Consider the following 21025-nt stretch of genomic DNA (forward strand, 5'->3'; position numbering starts at 1 on the left):
GAATCAAGGGAAGTGAGGTAGTGACTGTGAGCTGGGGTTTGGGCAGTTGATCAGCAGCACTGGTATGGAAAAGATATAGTAGCTATTCACGTGAAGTACTCGCGACTTTCCTCCCCCCTGTGACACTTGTGAGCCTATGAAGGGTGAGGATGGAAACTCCTGCATACTGAGGAAGCTCTAAACTCTGCCCACACTGCCCTCTTGGTCTACAGCAAGTGTTAGCATAGAAACACCTGCGGACATGCTACCTGACTCTCAGTCACCACCCTCTTGATGGTCTGTTCTCAGTAGGTTATGTCACCAGTAATGTGAAGCAGTGTTCCTAAGGTTACTTCACTTGTAGTTTACTTTCTTATGCTTAGGATTAAGTTAGGATTAAGTTATACTTTTGTGAATAAATTATGTTCTCCAATTTACATTTTCCTAGCCCCAGTGTACAAATGAATGATGGGTCATTTCCAACTATGTGAGTAGTAGTAATAGTGCAACTCTGGAATCATGGTAGTCTTCTTTCACATATGAGACTGTTTCCGTAACTTGGCCATGACATTTGGCGCCCGAACAGGGACACATTAATTCGTTGTGCACGCGGGTTTGCAGTATACAGGGAAGTTTATAATCTAGATTTTCACCATGAGTTCAGACACTATAAAGAGGGTAATTGAAGAGGGAAAACAAATGGGCTTAGAGGGTGACAAGCTTATGACCTGGGTAAGAGAAGAGAGAGTGATAGAGCAAAATCGGCAGAGAGAGGAGCGGGCTCAAGAGAGGGAGAGTCGTGCAGTAGAGAGGAAGCTAAAGATTTTAGAATTAGAGGCACAGATTGAAGCTTCGAGGGCTGCTGCTGCTGCTAGTGCTGCTGCTGCTGGTCAGAACGTTCGACCAGTTGCAACCGTAATTAATCCCCCTAAGCTGCCAATTTTCGATGAGGCCAAAGATGATATAGATTCTTATCTGGCTCGCTTTGAGAGGGTAGCTCAAGCTGCAAGATGGGAGAGGTCGGTGTGGCCAGCTGCCTTAGCATCTCTACTAACGGGTCGAGCTCTCGAGATGTATCACCAGTTCACTGACGACATCATTGCAGATTTTGATGAGCTGAAGTCAGCACTTTTGAGAGGCTACGATGTGACAGCAGAGGGTTGTAGGAAACGGTTTCGCGACACAAAGTTTCGTGATGGCGAGTCTGCAGTGCAACTAGCTTGTCGAATCAAAAGGAATCTTGTTAAGTGGTTGGAAGCGGATGGATCCAGTCAGACCTTTGAGGATTTAGCAGATCTCGTTGCAAGGGAGCAATTTTTAAGGCAGTGTCCTCCAGCTCTAATGATGTTTTTAAAGGAGAAAGAAGTTAAGAGTTTGCAGGTTTGTGGGAAGGAGACAGATCGTTGGATTGATGCCCATGGTCACCCTTCCCAGATTAACAAGAAGGTCAACAAACCCGTGGCTGAAGGGCAAGAGAAACCTTCAGAACGCTCTTCAACGCAGATCAAGACAAAGACCTCAGGGAGTGACAGTAAGTTTGGTAGTAAAGGATGTTGGGAGTGTGGTAAACTAGACCATAGAAAAGCTCAGTGTACTTTTAATAAATCAAAACAGACCAGTGCCGCTGCATCAGGAAAAGCATCTGTGAAAGCTAAAAGTAGGACAGTTAGTGGTTCAGCTACCAGATTTAATGGGAATGGGCAAAGTTATAAGAACTTAATATTGAACAATGGCTTGGTAGAGGGGCAAGCTGTTACAGCAATGCTAGATTGTGGGTCAACTACTTGTGTTGTAGCAGAGAAGCTAGTTTCATTGAGACACTATACTGGGAGAACAGTTTCACTGAAATTGGTGAATGGGGCAGTGATAGTGTTGCCAGAGGTAGAAGTTGAAATTTCTACACCTTGGTTAATAGGGAAAGTTTATGCTGCTGTGTGTAAGACCCCAGTTTACGATTTAGTTGTTGGTGGTGTAACTGACAATCCATATTCCCTCACAAGTATACAGTCTACCAGTGATCAAAGCTTGGCTGAACAAGACAACGCAGAGGACCTGAACCTAACCAGGAACAGAGTCCCGAGTGGAAGATCTGACACTGAAGCAACGGACGAAGTAACCACAGAGTTGGAACGAACTTCGAGGAGTACTGCTGGTGGATCATCAGACGCTGGACTCGTTGCTGCAGTTACTAGAGCACAAAGTCGCAAGGACGGTAAAGTTAAACAACCCCTGAAGGTGAGCAATGTTGATACTTTCGTGTCTACATCAGAATTTGTGAAAAATCAAGAGGATGATAGAACTTTGAACTCTATAAGAAGTCATGTTCAAAGTAAGAAAGTGTTTCAGGCAAGAGGAAGAGTGTCAACCTTTATTCTTAACCCGCCCCGTCCCGACCACTTTTTGACCACTGGTACCCCCCAATCCCGACCATTTTTCGACCCTTTTTTTTTTTTGCTAAAACTTTCGCTTTTGGTGAGAAACATCGAAAATTCATAGAGAAATCGCTCACCTGAGGTTTAAAATACTCATTACAGGTAGGAGAGCCTCCTTACCTTACTGGGTTTTCTATCAGGCTGGCACCAAAGAAAACGAGTTCTATGGGAGGATAACTATTTCACACCACTCATAAACGGTATTTATTTATTTACTGTTACGAATTTATATGTAGTACAAGAGTATATTGGTTTTCAAGCAGTAATATAGGCATTATAAGCATTGTTTCACTCACTAATACCTGACCTTTTTTGCCACATTACCTGATCATCATTTCTAACTGTTTCTTCCTCTAATGCTATGTAAAGTTTGTCCTCCACATTGTCATTGATTGGGGAATCACTCTGGCCCTGAATTTCGTACCGTGGCATGACATGGCTATACTGGCCAGGTCACTGATAACAGGTGAATTGCTGAGAAAAGGGCATGCAGGGGGGGGAGGAGGTCATGCTGGGTAAGGCATTGTCTCTGCCTGGCATCTTGTTGAGGAAGGTGTCCCGTGTATACGTACCAAAAATGACTCGCGAAAATTGAAAATTGTGGAAATTATGAACCTTGCAATTGCAGGCCGTTGAAGTACGTCCTCGGGATTAGCTGTGACAAAACGTGAGGACGTGGAAGTACGTCCTCGGGACGGCGCGGGTTAAAGGGGGTAGATTATACAGAGAGATGACAGTTAGAGGAGTGACAAAACAACAGTTGATTGTGCCAAAGAACTATCGTAAGGAAGTGTTCAAATTAGGTCATGAGGGAATCATGAGTGGCCATATGGGGTACAAAAAAGACTCTGGACAGGATTCAAGGAACTTTCTTTTGGCCAGGTATGGTGGCTGATGTCAGCCGCTGGTGTAGGTCATGTGATGTGTGTCAGAGAACCGTGGATAAAGGTAGCATAAAACCAGGAAAGCTTAGGTCTATGCCAGTAATAGACGAGCCATTTGCTAGGGTGGGTATAGACATAGTTGGGCCTATTACACCTAGGGCAGATAGTGGAGACAGGTATATACTCACTCTCGTAGACTTTGCTACTCGGTATCCAGAAGCAGTTGCCTTGCCTAATATAGAGAGTACTACAGTGGCGGATGCGTTGATGGAGATCTATTCTAGAATTGGTATTCCAAAGGAGGTTTTGACTGACAGAGGGAGCCAATTTACTTCAGCAATGATGAGGGAAGTTGAACGGTTATTGTCAATAAAATCTCTTAAAACCACTCCATTTCATCCCATGTGTAATGGCTTAGTAGAAAGATTTAACGGTACACTTAAGAAAATGCTGAAACGCATGTGTGATGAGGCACCTAAGGATTGGCCAAGATACATAGCACCATTGCTCTTTGCATATAGAGAAGCACCCCAGTCGAGTACTAGATTCTCCCCTTTTGAGTTAGTTTATGGAAGAACAGTGAGGGGTCCTTTGGATGTACTAAGAGAGATTTGGGATGGATCGGTCAGCACACCCGAGACTGTTAGTACCTACAGCTATGTTCTAGATCTCAGTGAGAGATTGGAAAACACATGTAAGCTAGCAAGGGAAGAATTAGATAAGGCACAGGAGTTGGATAAGAGCTACTATAATCGTAGGGCTAGTGACAGAACTTTCAAGGTGGGTGATCAAGTTTTGCTGCTTTTACCAACTGACCATAATAAATTACTCATGAACTGGAGAGGTCCATATAAGATTGTAGAGTGTCCTTCTGCTTTGAATTATGTAATAGATATAAGGGGGAAGAAGAAAAGATTTCATGTGAATATGCTGAAGAAATATGAAGTAGACTACGATCCAGATGATTGTGATGTAGCCGAATCAGATGTAAGTGCTGCTACAGTTATTGAGTACTCTGACGAGGTTGAAAATCTTTTGCTACCTATACCAACCACTGAGAAGTCTTGGAAAGATGTAGAGTTGTCAGTAACTTTGTCTCCATTAGAGAGAGGTAAGATATGTGATTTGTTGAGTATGTACTCAGAGGTGTTCTCTAGTACACCAAAGCTAGCAAATGTTCCTCCCCATGAAATTGTTTTGATTGACAAAACCCCTGTTCGAAGTAAGCCTTATGCTATACCATATAGTTTGCAAGCTGAGGTAGAGAAAGAACTTAATGCAATGGAAGAAGCAGGGATAATTGAAAAATCTAATGCTCCCTATAATAGTCCTGTAGTGGTTGTACGTAAAAAGGATAAAGGAGTGAGACTCTGTGGAGACTTTAGGAAATTAAATGGTGTAACTCAGTTTGATGCAGAGCCTATGTTTGACCAGGGCAATATCTTTTCAAAATTATCAGGGTCCCGATATTTTTCAAAACTAGATCTTTCTAAAGGATTCTGGCAGATTCCATTACATGTGGATAGTAGGAAGTACACTGCATTTAGTACTCTCAAGGGTTTATATCAGTTCAAAGTCCTTCCTTTTGGCTTGTGCAATTCACCTGCAGTGTTTAACAGGACAATGAGAAGTGTGTTGGGAGGTCTGTCTGGCATAGAAATATTTGTTGATGACATTTTGGTACATTCCTCGACTTTTCATGAGCATTTGAAATTGCTGGATCAGGTATTTTTCAGACTTAAGGAAGCAGGCTTAGTAGTAAATCCATCCAAATGTGTAGTGGGTCAAGCTGAAGTGGATTTCCTTGGTCATAGAATAGGAAATGGGATATGCCAGCCCCAGAAAGATAAGGTTGGGAAAATAGTTGAAGCTTCTGCCCCCAGAATTAAAAAACAAGTTCGTTCGTTCTTGGGACTAACAGGCTATTACAGAGCATTCATACCAAACTACTCTACAATTGCAGAACCATTAACCAATCTAACAAAGAAGAGCAGTCCAAATAAGGTAGTTTGGACAGCTTTAGAGCAAAGAGCATTTGATACTCTAAAGAACAAAATGACTAATAAGCCTATTCTCCATTTGCCAGATTTATCCAAAGACTTTGTTTTAAGAACAGACGCGTCAGGTGTGGGTATTGGTGCTGTGCTGATGCAGTCCCATGGAAATGAACTGTGGCCTATATCCTACCATAGCAGGAAGCTGGGACAAGCGGAGAGGAACTACAGTGTTGTTGAAAGAGAGTTATTAGCAATCATTGAGGGTGTAAGAAAGTTTCGCCAGTTTTTGTATGGACGAAGGTTTGTTGTTCAGACAGATCATCTGCCTCTTCATTACCTCAAGACTGCTAAGAATTCCAATGCAAGGATTATGCGGTGGGCATTATACATGCAGCAATTTGAGTACAGTGCAGAGTACATTAAAGGAGCTGAGAATGTAGGGGCAGATTATCTTAGTCGTTTGGATGAAGGATATAACACATGCTGTTCAAGTTTGGGAATTCGTTCAGATTCTGTGACAGATGTTGGCTCAGGTTGTTTGGGCTGGCATGTACTTGGTATTGATGAAGATGTAATTCTGGAGAAGTATAATGTTAAAATTAACTGGAATTTAGCTGGCCATGATGTGTGATATAATTTTCTAGAACGTAATTATTAGTTGTTAGAACTTGGGTACAAGTTCTTTTGTTCAGGGGGTAATGTCAGAATGATTCATGACAAGGGTTCAATATTGGATCTTTGTTCTAAAAGGGTATAATTTAGTTTCTCTGGTTTGTTTCATTAAAACTTTGGTTAGTTTTAGTTCACTGGTAATGAGGCTGTTCGGAGCACGGAAGTAAATTATACGTTATTGTGGATCTTTCAAATGTAGTATGTTTATGTATACTTATTTTGTATTTTATAATTTTCGGAGTGTGATTAGTTGTTATGAATTATGATACTACTTCAATTTCTCCATTGTACGAATCAAGGGAAGTGAGGTGGTGACTGTGAGCTGGGGTTTGGGCAGTTGATCAGCAGCACTGGTATGGAAAAGATATAGCAGCTATTCACGTGAAGTGTGCCCTCGACTCGCGACTTTCCTCCCCCCTGTGACACTTGTGAGCCTATGAAGGGTGAGGATGGAAACTCCTGCATACTGAGGAAGCTCTAAACTCTGCCCTCACTGCCCTCTTGGTCTACAGCAAGTGTTAGCATAGAAACACCTGCGGACATGCTACCTGACTCTCAGTCACCACCCTCTTGATGGTCTGTTCTCAGTAGGTTATGTCACCAGTAATGTGAAGCAGTGTTCCTAAGGTTACTTCACTTGTAGTTTACTTTCTTATGCTTAGGATTAAGTTAGGATTAAGTTATACTTTTGTGAATAAATTATATTCTCCAATTTACATTTTCCTAGCCCCAGTGTACAAATGAATGATGGGTCATTTCCAACTATGTGAGTAGTAGTAATAGTGCAACTCTGGAATCATGGTAGTCTTCTTTCACATATGAGACTGTTTCCGTAACTTGGCCATGACAGTGACTGGTTTTCAAAGTTTGCTTTTGATCTGGGAAAGGAGGGGAGAGAGAAGCATCCCTGGCATTTACTCTCCCTGCCTACTCTACAAGTCACATCTCAGAACCCTACAAGCATAAAAAGTAAGTTGTTTTTCTTTAACTTGCAGGAAAAATATAATCCATGTTTACTGTACTTAACAAGTACAACTCACAAACTCATCATCCCTTCCTTCTCCTTCCCTTGCCCACCGTGCTTATCTCTGGCCTTATCGTTTTTTTCACAGTAAGGGTTGTGTGTACTCAGCTGCACCTATTATCTGTCCTCTCTCTTTCGTTCTCCTCTCTTTCCTTACGTATTATATCACCCAAAGTAAAAAAAAAAATCCAAACAGTAATAAGCATTATAAACATAATAATGAGGGAAACAATCATAATTATACTCTTATTGAGAAGTACATCATTATGTACTGAATTTGTTCATTTTACATATTTCTTTTGTACAAGCATCTGTTTAGGTGCTCTCGTGCCTAAAATATTGATGTAAAACCTTTCCTTCGCGTCACACTAATGCCGTCGTGTGTGGAGCTAATCTTGGGTCATATAAAATCTTCGCCGAGATAGTTCAACCTGTGCACACACAGCAGCACCGATTACCGTGAAACAGTTTAAAAATAACATCCTTCTTTACTTCCACTCATATTATACCACCCAGAGTAAAAGAAAAAAAACTCCAAAAATTAATCATCATTCTAAACATAAGAAAGGGGGGAAACATTCATAATTATCATTTTTTATTTAAAAGTACACACATTATGTACTGAATTTGTCCATATGCATATTTCTTGTTTTGCACAAGCATTTCAGCAACACATGAGATGTTCTCATGGTGAATATATGGATCTAAAAACTTTCCCTCCCTTCACGCTAATAGCCTCATGTGAGGTGCTAATTGCAGGCCATGTTGGATGTCAGCTGCTTTGGTTCAGCCTGTACACACAAAGGAGGACCCTTATCTGGTTCGAGTCTAAAAATACCATCTCTCGCCTCACTTTGGACAGAAACTAAACTACTCAGAAAACAGAAATAACTTTGATAACACAATAAACATTACAAATGTGAAAAAATTCAAAATCAAACCTGCCATATTACGTACTGATCTTGTTCATCACACATGTCTAGTCATTTTGTACCAGTTCAGCATCATTTTTTTTTTTTTTTTTTTTTTGAGGGGGAGTTAAAATATCGATATTTCTTAGTGTGATGTGTCTCTGCTCCTCTGAATTGTTTTCACCGGTGTGTATATGGTCATTTTGTAAAATTTATTGTGCGTCACTGTAAAGCGCACAATGGGTATAGGAAGCTAAAAACTGCATTGCTAGGTGTGCCAGATATTTTTTTTCAAGTTGATAATAAAGTCAATTTCTGTAATTAAAAAAAAAAAATGGTCGGTGGGGATGCCCGTCATCCACCCACTCAGGTTAGTCGTTCTCCATTTCAGGGTATCTTTTCAGTGACTGGCAAGCCAAATGATTTTCTGTAAACCAGGAAATCATTAATATACTGAGTGTTTATCTTATAACCAATCAACACGTGTTCCCTATGTGTCAGCACGTGAGTTGGCAGAGGGTTAGTGCCTCTCCCTGGAAAACAACGAATTGAAAATACAAACATGATGCCTCGGACTAAAATGGACAAACAGGTGATGACCAAGGTCCAAACAAATGATATGATACGAATTGCAACAGGGAATGTAAGGTGTATGAATAATGAGGAGAAAGAACGGTAGATTATCAAGGTGCTTGAGGGTGCAAATGTGGACATATGTGGATTAACCAACACTAAATGATGAGGCGAGAGTATGAGAGAGTGGGACTATAGATGGTGTATATGTGCCGGAGTAGGGGAGGCTGAAAGGGCTAAATAGGATGTATGTATTGTTGTGTGCGAGAGATGGAAAAGAGAAAATACAAGAGTATGGATCAGTTGGTTCAAGGATTGTGTGTGTAAGACTGAAAGTTGGATTACAAACATGGACGACTGTGTGCATATATATGCCAATGCAATATTGTGTGATCAGAGTGAAAGAGTTCTGGGCAAATGTGGAAGCATGCATGGAAAAGCTTGAGAGGAAATACAGCGTTTTTGATTGGAGATATGAATGGAAAAGTAGGGAATGTGAAGGCAGATGTAGTAGTTGGTTAGTGGGGTATGCCTGCAGAAGTGGAGATTAGCAGTCCTCTAGTGGACATTGTGTGGGGAGGGGGTTGGTGATAGGCAATACCCTCTTTAGGCATAAAATGATCCACAGGTATACGTGGCAAGTGATGAGAAAGGTGCGTAGTAAATTGAATGAATGGAAGGCAACGATTGCTTGTGTGTGTGTGGATGAGAGAATGAGAATTTAGGTAAAGGATGCAAGAGCATAATATGCTCCCAATATTCACATTATGCATGTTGGGGAGTGGACTTTCGGGCCACCACTTATGGTAGTGAAAGTCAGGGTTCAAGTGCAATGGAGGAATAGAAGCAGGAAAGGACAGGAGTAAGTAGTCCTGACAACGAGGATGAAAGGTTGCAAGAGGATGAAAAAAAAATAAAATAGCCAGAATATAAGAGAGAAGTAGCGATTGGGTAAATACGATTTGTAGCATATGGGGGATGTGGAAGGTGTGTGCAAAATATTCACAAAAGAAATCTGTGCAGTATGTGACGTGGTTTGTCGAGTGAAGGGAAGTCATAATGGGGTGCAAGGAACAGCATGGTGGAATGAAGAAGTGAGACTGACAGAGAGTGTGGGAAATATTTTCCCCTCACTAATTAGTGAGGGGAAAGATGGAGTAACGAGGCTATATAACTAATGTAACTAAATCAGTAGGTAGTGTAGAGAGGAAAATAACAAAATAAATTGAGGCAGTGTTTGAATTGGTAGAGAGGTGGTTTGCAGTCCTATGGACCCAGGTTCGAATCCCGGCTGGGGCAGGGAACAGTTTGTAGATTTGAATTTCACTAAAGTATACTTTACTGATCTATCAGACGACACGCCGACATGTGGTAAAAATACCCCCGCAAACACCAGTACATCAGTCCTGTATGAGACAGCCCTAGCATGTAATCAATATGGACGGTGGGTGTTAGCGCCGAGGTGGTGACATGTGGAGAGGAGACTACTGGGCCCCATGAAGGACTAATGGGACTTGGGGATAGGCCCTGAAGCCTTTGCCCAGAGTCGGAGACATAAAAAAAAAATAATCAGTTATATATCCGTCACAATATGTTTTTTTTTTCTTTACATGCTGGGTATTCAACATTTTTCTGGTATTGCAAGTTGATATTCATATTTGTTTATAGTACACACTGGTATCAGACCTATAAACTGAACTGGGATGCTACAGACGAGTAATGATTTTCATCGTTCCCTTCTAGCAAGCTAAGGCGATTTAGTTTGTGTGTGTGTGTGTGTGTGTGTGTGTGTGTGTGTGTGTGTGTGTGTGTGTGTGTGTGTGTGTGTTTCCGAAATATCTCGAAAATCTGAAAAAAGAATTTTCACCAAATCATAAGGAAATACAGGTAGCAGCGATGTGGATGGGGAGAAGTGATTCATTTTTTACAAGGGTTTGATCAAAATGCGACAGAGTACCAGCCGCCAGACATCAAACTGCATTTAGACGTATATCACATCAATGGGTAGAGAATATTTCTTAAAATTTGGTTTGTCGGAAGCCTGTACCTTAGCCAAGATATTTTGCCTGTGATTAGCATTCGGCCCTTGAATGATTTCGTTTTTTTCAATTTACTAAGACTCTGAACAGACATCACAACGAGATTTCTCTTCTTAGTAACCCAGCAGAAACCATTGTCTCCCTGGGGTGACAGTTTGGTGCATTTTCAAAACAGAAATAGGAACCCCAGGCTTATATCTTTGGGACCATGACCTGATGGACGAATGTTGGTACACTAAGAACCTTCCCCATAAAATCCCACGTGCAGCAACTCAGGTTTTGGAGAGTTAAGTGTAGTATCCCACCTTTCATGATATTCATTAGAAGCTGCAGTAAAATTCTCGTATCATTTGTGTAAAGATAACCATCCATGCCTCGTCCAGTAACAGTTGCCCTGCAGTGGAACTGTTGAGGTGCTAGAACAAATTGGGAGGAACTTCAGCTATTCCCGTCTGAGTTTCACCTTCTTTGTTTGCCTTCAGGAGACCATGGTCAGAGACACGACTCTTTCCGCTCCAAAAGGATATACAGCTTTCCACTCACCAGCTCTTATGGGCTCTGGTTCTCGAGATAGATGTGCTTGTCTGTGCTGTACTGATATTCCATTTTGTACTTTTCCTGCCAAGTCTCCCTTTCAGCCTGTGACTGTTCACTTACACCTGGGGAGTATTGATTGATTGATTGATTTCAAATAATTAAAATCTGGCGGCGCAACTGCCAGGGTCATATGCCACCGGATGACAAGGTAAAACACACAGCAAAAGAAAAAGTGCATATTCAAATTAAAGTTAATATCTGTTAGTAGGAATAAAACACTGAAAATGATATAAGAATAGTTTATCAAATATCAGTTACTTATAAAAGTGGAAGGAGGCCCGCCTCCTAAAGAAAACTAAAAACATCACTAAAATCACAAGAGGCTTCACCAAGCATCGAGGACAAAGAGTAGGGACCATCTACCCCCTTATGCCTATGGAGGAATTTCTGATACAGGTCCCCCAGGCTCGGACACTCGACCACCAAGTGATGGACAGTAAGGGGAACAAGGCAGTCATCACAGTACGGTTGAGATTCACCATTCATCAGGAACCCATGTGTAAGCTGCGAATGCCCTATGCGAAGCCTAGCAAGGGCCACCTCCAGTCGCCAAGACAGAGAGGGAAGAACCCTTGGCACAACCACTCTCTGAAAGATATCTTGGAGTTTATTGTGAGAAACAGGATCCCACAGTCTCTGCCAACATGTACGAATTGCGTACCGCAAGTAAGGTGTTACATCAGAAGCAGGAAGTGGGTAGTAGGTTGGGGGTTCTCGATAAGACGCAGCTTTAGCTAAAGTATCTGCCCTTTCATTGCCCACCACACCAACATGTGCGGGTACCCAACAGAAGTCTACACAGCAGCCACGACGGCCAAGAAGAAAAAGCCACTCTAAAATTGATAAAAACAATGGATGGGATGTATTAAAAGACTCCAGTGTAGACAAAGCACTACGCGAGTCACTAAAAATCACAAAAAAAGATTGGGGTAGAGTAAAAATAATTATAACAGCATATAAAATTGCAGTCAGTTCAGCCGTATACACTGAAGTAATGCCAGGAAGGCTACCGCCTCTACTAAAGGAAGGGAATACAACACCAAATCCTACTCCAGTATCAGTCTTAGACCCGTCACTATTGACGGGGACAGAACCCTCATGAACGGAGGCATGTTCTAAAAAGAGGGAGAGGGACACCTGAGAGGGAAGTGAGCCCTTTTTTTCAACATTGGACCTACAGAATGTCATGTGAGGGTGCGGCCAAGAACCCACCCTGGGGATCCGATGTGGACAAATTGTCAGTCTCGGAACAGAGAGGGCTAACATAATAGATCGGACCCTGTAACCAATTGGCTTTGGGAAATTAGAATGGGTGTCAAAAACAGAAGATTGGGAATCCTGGGAGACGATGGCACAAGAAACTGAGTCTGGAATGCGGTGAAGATGATACCAACACCTCATCATAAGCAACTGGCGTCGCAGATCCATGGGGAGTACACCAGCATCCACCAATAAGCTTGGAATCGGGGATGATCTGAATGCCCCGGTTGCCAGACGTACACCAGCATGATGCACAGAATTTAACAACTGGAGACGGGCATCTGCTGTAGAGGAGTAGACCTCACACTCATATTCAAGTTTAGGAAGCATAAGAGACCTATGCAAGAGGAGGAGAGTCTGACGGTCAGCACCCCAACAAGCATGAGCTAAAACCCTCAAAAGACTCAGAGCTTTAAGACAAGCTGCCTTAACAGAATGAATTTGAGGGACCCAGGTTAGTCGTCTATCAAACAGAAGACCCAGAAACCGTGTCTCGTCCACACAGGATTGTCTCCTACCATAGAGATACAAGTCAGGGTCTGGGTGAACCCCTCGAAGATGACAAAAATGCAAAGATACTGTCTTTGTTGAAGAAAAATGGAAAACGCGAGTTTCTGCCCAATCAGAAATTCGATTGATAGCCAGCTGCAATTTCCTCTCTATTAGAGACATTCTAGACGTGGTGAGGGAAATCGAGAGGTCATCGACATATAGTGATCCTCGTACACCGTCACGAAGTACACTAATGACACTGTTCATGGTTACGGCAAACAGAGTAACACAAAGGATACTCCCCTGTGGTACTCCATCTTCTAGTGCTCGGGCAGTAGAAAGCACTCCTCCCACTCGCACCCTTAACATTCGGTTAAATAAAAACTGTTGAACATTAATAGGCCAGCGTCCATGAAGACCAAACTCATGAAGAGAGAGTAAAATACCATGACACCAGGCAGTGTAATATGCCTTCTCCAGATCGAAGAAGACCGTGACCTGGTGTTTGTTAGTGGAGAAAGCCTCACAGACAGAAGATTTCAAGGACAGCAGTGCATAGGAGGTAGATCGCATTTTCGAAAACCATACTGGGCAGGGGATAAGATTCACCTTCCTCTAAAAACCACACAAGCCTAACATTGACCATCTTTTCCAAAACTGTACATATACAAGACGTCAAAGAAATAGGCCGATAATTCGTTGCCTGTAGGTGGTCCTTACCTGGTTTGGGGATTGGGATAACTACAGCAGCACCCCAACAAGCTGGACACTCCCCAGAACACCAGATCTTTATAAATAGTGAAAGCAAAAACAACAGGGACTCATCAGACAGGTGGCATAAAAAGGCATAAGGATTATCATCATAACCAGGAGAGGCACTGCAACAGAGCTGCCTGGAGTTCAAAAACTGAAAATGGAACATTGTAAGACTCTCCGAGGCAAAACTGAGACCACGAGACTCTAAGCGCCGATGGCGGCAAGCCGAAGGCGTATCTGCAACCTTCTTTGACATACTGGCAAAATGATCAGCAAGCATCTGTGCAACAGCAAGTGGAACAGCCAGTTCCGCCTGCTGCAGATAAAACAGGAGGGGAGGGAACAGTAAATTTTCCTGAAATTTTCCTTACCCGGTTCCACACCTGGGTGATGGAAGTCCTTGAATTGATGGAGGAAACATAACCCTTCTAGGATGAACACCTGGCCTCCTTTAAAACCCACCTCATATGAGCCCATGCCCTCTGAAACGCCACCAAATACTGAGGATTCCCACAGCGACAACGAAGTCGAGAGAAGGCAACTCATTTGGCTCTCACTGCAGAACTGCACTCAGAGTTCCACCAAGGAACCGGACGTTTAGGAAACTGACCCTTCGTTTTTGGAGTAGATAACATGGCTGCTGAGTGCAACACGGTATTGAAATATGACAGAGCCTCAGTAAGACAGCCAAACTCGTTGACAGAAAGGGAAATGGAACTTAATTCCCTGAAACTTGGCCAGTTAGCCTTATCCAGAAACCAGCAAGGAAGATGTGGCTGAGATCCACCAGCACTAGCAATTAAAAGTAATGGAAAATGGTCGCTGCCATACAGGTCTGGCAACACATCCCAGGTAAATTCTAAAATAGCATCAGCTGAGCATAAAGACAAATCAGTGGCAGTAAAAGTTCCAGTCTGACTATGGAAATAAGTCATTTTATTGGCAATGAGAATGCCTAACTCCTCAACTTTCACTAAAGAGGCCAGCATTACACCCCGAAGGTTGGCCTCACTGTTTCCCCATAGCGGATGGTGACCATTCATATCTCCTAGTAACAGAAAGGGAGAATGAAGGCCATGAATAAGGCGTTCCAGATCCGCCCTTCCAACAGTAGCATTAGGAGGATGATAAAGACTGTAAACTGTATACTGCCAACGTAAAAACATCCGGACAGCAACAGCCTGCAGGGGAGTGGAGATGTCCAGATGATTGTATGGAATATCCTTGCGAAGGAAGATAGCACCACCTCCATGATGACCTTGGCCCGGCACAGGATTAGAATAAAAGGCATGGTAGCCAGAAGGACCGGAAGGAACAGTATCACCCACCATGGTCTCCTGGATACACATGCACAGAGGAGTAAATTGAGAAACCAGATGACACAATTCCTCATAGTTGGCACATAAACCCCAACAGTTCCACTGGATGATGGAACCCACAATGGAGGAATGATGATTAAGTGCGGGACTGTACACCTGACAAGCGAGCGGGTTTTGATTGATGCTTATGAAGGCCCTTGACAGGAGCCTGCCCAGCACCAGAAACCCGCACCCTCTGTCTAACATCTGAAGACAAACGTGAGGATGTGGACGTAAGTTTTACAACACTCCTTCTTGGAGTGGGCATACCAGTTTGTTTGGAAGGTGGCTTGGGGGCTGTCTTTGGAGGTGTAGGACGGCCAGTGCCCCCACCAGAATCCTCAGAAGTGGAAATAGAGCCCACAGATCTAGAGTCATTTGAAGAGGCCATCCTATGCTTCAGATCTGAAGCACCAAAGAGCGGTCCAACATCCCCAGGTCGGGACTGGACCAAAGCTGAAGCATCAGCTTCAGGTGTCTCCTTGTTAGATCCCTCAGCCTGCTGGACAGAGGGAACATGAGAGGTGTCAACAGAAGGGTCAACAACAGAGACCTTGGGTGGCTGGTCTTCATGTTCAGAGGACTCTGATGAACAACGGGGATGTTTACCAGGTACAGATGGAGTCTCAGGCATACTGGCTTCATCGGGAGAAAAGATCCGGTCAATATGGTCGTCTGCCACCACCACAGAAGTGTGCAAGTTGTCAGCCACCGAAGTGGGGGCAGAAACAGTCAGAGTAGCTGCTTGGCAAACATCATTCTTACCAGCAGTACTAACTATGGGGACAGCATTCCGCGTATCACGAGCTGAAGGAGTGGGTACTGGAATGGGTCGAAGCTGCCTCTGAGATACAGGGTGACGCACTGGTGTTTTAGAAAGAACAGAAGCATAAGTAACTCCCAGCTGAAAAAAGAGTGTCTGGGCTATCCTCTTTGCTTCAGGAAACGAAACCCTCTCTCGTGTACTTATGGACAAAAGTCTTGGACAGCTGTTAGAAGACATGGCAAGAGGACCTCCACAATGATAGCATTTAAGCGGACATGTACAATCACTGGTATGGCTTGGTCCGCTAAATGAGACACAGACACCAGGAAGGCCAGTTTGTGAATGGCGGCAAAATTTACTTACATGGCCGTAGCCCTGACAGTGAAAACATTGCTTTGGGGTTGGCACATATGGCTTAACAGGAAGTGACAGCCAAGCAAGTTTCATAGCTGAGGGCAGCATTAACCTGTTAAATGTCAGGAAAAAGGTCGGTGTTGGGGTTAGGATACCGTCTACTTTCTTTTGGAGGCGCTCAACATTTACTACCCCATAAGAATGCATTTCCTCTAACAACCGTGCTTCTGAGTAACGGAGGATATCACGAGAAAAATTACTCCTTTGCACAGGTTGACTGTCTTGTGTGGAACGCAGGAAACTTCGGAACCAGAAACTGAGGTCAAACGCATCAATTGCGAGCTCTCTTTGGATGAAGACACTTCTATGAGGATACTTCCATTGCTCTGAGATGATATTGTGGGTTCTTTTCCACATGCTGAGATGATGGCACGGTGCATTTCAAAAATGTCAATATCTAGCACTGATCCACATGTGGAAGACTTCAGCACTAGATATTTAGCATAGTTCTCAGGCTTCTTTTCTTCTAAGCTTAACCCTAGATCCGAACCAACCCGATGTGGCCTGCTCCTAGTTCCAGTTGAATGCTGGGGCAGAGGAGGAAAGCCACCTGGGGCCTGGAAAGGTTCCAGAGTGGCGATAAGGGTGGTCTTCGAAGAATGTCCAAGGACTGAGGCCGTGTCGTCAACAACAGTTTTATTTCCTGGCTCCATATACTAAACAGCAAACTTCATTTCCCCACCCCTCCACCCACCATGGAGCCCAACAAGGGGAGGTAGTATGCCAGGGACAACACCACTGGCAACCCCAGAGGTAGCGGGAGAGTATATGCGGGTAACCACCGGGGGACCTGGGCAAGGGCGGCTCCAGGACGATAGGAGCCACCAGGCCCCCCAGTGCTCACTTGACCCTAGCCAACGCATGACCAGCCGATTGACCTGGTCAGGCCCAACCAGGCTGCCCCCCTAGCCAGAATAAGGGACCAAAGAGGTGTATTGCTAGCTGCAGGGTGCTCAACTTCCAAGACTCCCGTCTCCCAGCATTATGGAACGCCATGCTCGGCAAACACGTGGGGAGGTAATAGTCCCGCCTTAGGAGGCAAATGGGCAGGGACTAACATCACCAGCAAGCCTCCTCCACCAATGATGTAGGGAGTGCTTGGTCCACGTGGCCGACTAATGCCAAACCCTACAAAGGTAGGCACGCCTCCAAAGTAGGTGGCACTGCCAACCATGCTTCAAGCCCCGCCACCACGTCAAGGTGACACCCTGCAGCGGGAACACCTGGGGAGGAGTTACATATTCTGTTACCTTTATTTACCTCCCCTCCACCCCCGCCCCTCTATGCCTTGACAACTTTACTCATCAGCATCCTGGTTCATATGTTCTAGGTGACATAAATGGGTGTCATGCTTTGTTGGGTGAAATGTGGTGGTCTCCTGGCATCTTTGGCTTAGGATTTGGACCAGGTTGTTCTGAGCACGGGAGACCTGACACATTTCATGTACAAACTGATACTCTATCTGTTATTGATCTTACATTGTTCTCCCCTCATTCTTCGTTGAACTTTTCATGTGAGATTTTGCCTGGTTTGAATGGTATTGATCATTACCCTACTGTGGTTAAAGTACAGTGCCTGTGAGGCATCTCCCTCCCTGGTGATTGTTTACGATTAACTGATTTTCAGTATCGATGATGCAGAACAATATTTGACACCTACTATTTTTCAGGCTGGCTTTTCTTTTATTCCGTGGACGTCTTGAAACTTTTGCATGTGAACTGTCGCTTGATGGGATGAGGAGTGTGTTTAGCTTGTAGAAAATTTAAGTTGAAGAAATATGCCTTCTTTTTAATTCAGTTTATGGAAGCTCGTGTCTGTTATCAGTGGGTTCTGTAAAACTCGTGTTACACCTCGTGGAGAACGCATGCCTCGTTTGTCACTTCATTCACTCTGTTATAACTGGTCTGTAAATTGATGAAAATAATGGGTAAGTATTCACTTTCCCCTCCCCAGGTACTGAAAATTCAGGGATCTTCTGTATCCAGCTCCTTTGCAGTGGCTTCAACCCGGATGGAGCATTTTTACAATGTTTTTTATTCAGATCTCTCCAAGACATTTAGCTTTTTCCGGCCTCTCCAGGAAAGGTTAGGTATTTCATTTCCATATACTAATTAGGAACCTTATGCTTTCTATGTCGTCTGTAAACTGCAGGCTGCTCTCCAGCAGTGTAGTGACACTGCTCCTGGACTTAATGACATTCCTTATGCCATGATTTGTCATTTACTGTAAGGTCATCTGCCGCTTTTATTAAAAATTCTTAACCCTTTAACCGCGGGTATTGTTTTGGTCTGACTGTCCTCTCCCGCGGGGGTTTCAGCCAAATGTAAACAAACCTTTAAACCTTAATAACTCTGCACACAATAAAGCTAGAGAAAAAAATAAGGTACCATTAGAAAGTACTAACCTTCAGCTTTCCATTGATGTAGGTTTCATGACTTTGTTGACTTTCACAGGACGGGCAGTGCCGTTAGAAGTGAGGGGTGTAAAATCACTATTTTTCGCTCACACATCATTACCTTCGCTCATACACCATTACCAAATGCCAACCTCATTCTGATAATAATACTATAAACATATATGAACACTGCACATACGATAAACACCCACTCTGTGTTCACTGAGGCAGGTAAAAGGCACTGTAATTACCTGCACTTCACTGCCACATCAGCGGTGTTGTAATCACTATTTTTCGCTCACACACCATTACCAAATGCCAACCTCATTCTGATAATAATACTATAAACATATATGAACACTGCACATACGATAAACACCCACTCTGTGTTCACTGAGGCAGGTAAAAGGCACTGTAATTGCCTGCACTTCACTGCCACATCAGCGGTGTTGTAATCACTATTTTTCGCTCACACACCATTACCAAATGCCAATCACATTCTGATAATAATACTATAAACATATATGAACACTGCACATACGATAAACACCCACTCTGTGTTCACTGAGACAGGTAAAAGGCACTGTAATTGCCTGCACTTCACTGCCACATCAACATGTGTTGTCACTCACACAGCTGGACAGATACTGATGCGCGCTTGGTCAGGGGTGGGGTGGGGGGCCCAGGGGGTGGGAGATGGGGCCCCAGGGGGGGGAAGAGGGAGGTGGGGGTCGGCTGGAGTGAAAGAACTTAATAGCTACTCTCCCTTGAAACAATTGGCGCACTGAAAAAACGCGGGGTATTCAAAATATTCACAAACATTCGAGAATGACACCCGCGGTTTGGTCCAGTTTTTGCAACGTCATTCTGGAATGACACCCGCGGTTAAAGGGTTAATAGGATTAGGGATAAAGATAAAGTATCCACTGAGTGGGTGAATATTGTTCATCCATTTCCTAAGTCACTAAAAATATTCTAAATTGCCTAACTGTCGTCACATTTGTTTGACATCTTGTGTAAACAAACTGTTTGAGACGATGATCAGCGGTAGGCCAGTTCAGTATGTACAAAAACAGTATTTTTCTCTCCCTCACAAAGTGGGTTTCATAGGCTGATTTGTACGCTGGACTACCTCATCAGACTTGAGTCAGCAGTCTGTGAGGCTTTTGCATCTGGACAACATTTTGTAGCTTTATGAGTTGACCTTGAAAAGGCATATCATACGGCATGGCACCGTGGCATTCTGAATCAACTTCACAGTTTGGGACTGCACGGCCACTTGCCAATGTTTGTTAGTGACTTCTTATTGAACCGGAGGTTTCAAGACCGTGTGCTCTCCTCACTCTGTCTTCCAGGGTCGGGGAGAAGATGTTTCACAGAGAAGTGTGCTAAGTGTTTCTTACTTGCTGTTGACATCACTGGCAAACTTGATTCCCAGCCAAAGAGGGTGTCTTCTTCCCTTTATGTGGATGATCTAATGATGTAGTTTGCTGGCTCCCAGATGTGTGCTGTTGGCAGGTGGATGCACCTGGTGCTGGAAAGTGTCGCCAGCTGGGCAGACTGGAGAGATTTCCGTTTTTCTTCAAGTACGAGTGTAATTGTCAAATGTTATAGAGCAAAAGGGCTGGTGCCTGCCACAGTACATGGAGAAGACTAAGTTTCGTGGCTTAAAGTTAGACTTTCAAGTTACTTGAGTTTTACGTTTGAAACATCTATGAGTTTCTTGTATGCAAGCAATTAATTTGTTCAAGATACTATCTCAATACCTCACACTTCATCAGGTGCTGGTAAGAGAACACTCCAACACCAGTATCAAGTCTTAGTGGAATCTAAGTTTGTCTATTGTTGTGAGGTGTACTCCTCCTCTATTGTATCGTGGCCTAGTCCTCTTAATCAAGTTCATCATGCAGTTTTACGTCTTGTTAATGATGGTTTCTGATCCTACCAGATTCCCAGCATGTGGAGGATGGTGTTCCTTCCTTTTTTGACAATACAAGTTGCTAATCATTTGTTGCAGGAACCGTGTGAGACATATGCCACACTCATATACTGTTGTTTGTGTATCACGGCAGTAATTTTTTCAGTAACATGTTTCTCATCCTCGTAATTCACATTCCTTTGGGTACGGGGTCAGCCAGATTATAGGGGATTTAGGTCTGCATAGCCTGTTTGCCCCGTTCGGCTACCGTGAATTGCACCATGGTAGATCCAAGAGGTGCAGGTGTGAATGGATTTTGAGATTACTAAATCTTCTCTCTCTTCTCTGGTTCTTCATCAGCCACCAGCTATTATTGGAACATTCGTCCATTCACAGAGGCACCCCTCCCTGTATATAAGGTTGGTTCAAAGTCACACACTTACTGCTTCTCATCCTCGCACCCAACATTCCTTGGTGTTCGGGGTCAGGCAGGTTATAGGAGATTTAGGTTTTTCTACAGAGTGAGTATGCCCCGTCCTGCTCCCCAAAATCGTTCTA

General features: G+C 43.6%; 1 protein-coding gene across 1 annotated transcript; it reads left to right on the plus strand.

The window, feature by feature from the left end:
• The first annotated feature begins 633 nt into the window (after positions 1–633).
• On the plus strand, positions 634–5923 carry LOC145397175 (uncharacterized). The gene is made up of 3 exons (XM_080270373.1): positions 634–2308; positions 3294–4730; positions 5382–5923. Exons 1-3 carry the CDS (start codon positions 634–636, stop codon positions 5921–5923), a joined length of 3654 nt encoding a protein of 1217 aa, XP_080126499.1.
• The last annotated feature ends 15102 nt before the right edge of the window (positions 5924–21025 follow it).

Source organism: Coenobita brevimanus, chromosome 40 (genome assembly GCF_032717465.1).
Source record: "Coenobita brevimanus isolate Jiangsu-jjx chromosome 40, ASM3271746v2, whole genome shotgun sequence".
Classification (NCBI taxonomy): Eukaryota; Metazoa; Arthropoda; class Malacostraca; order Decapoda; family Coenobitidae; genus Coenobita; species Coenobita brevimanus.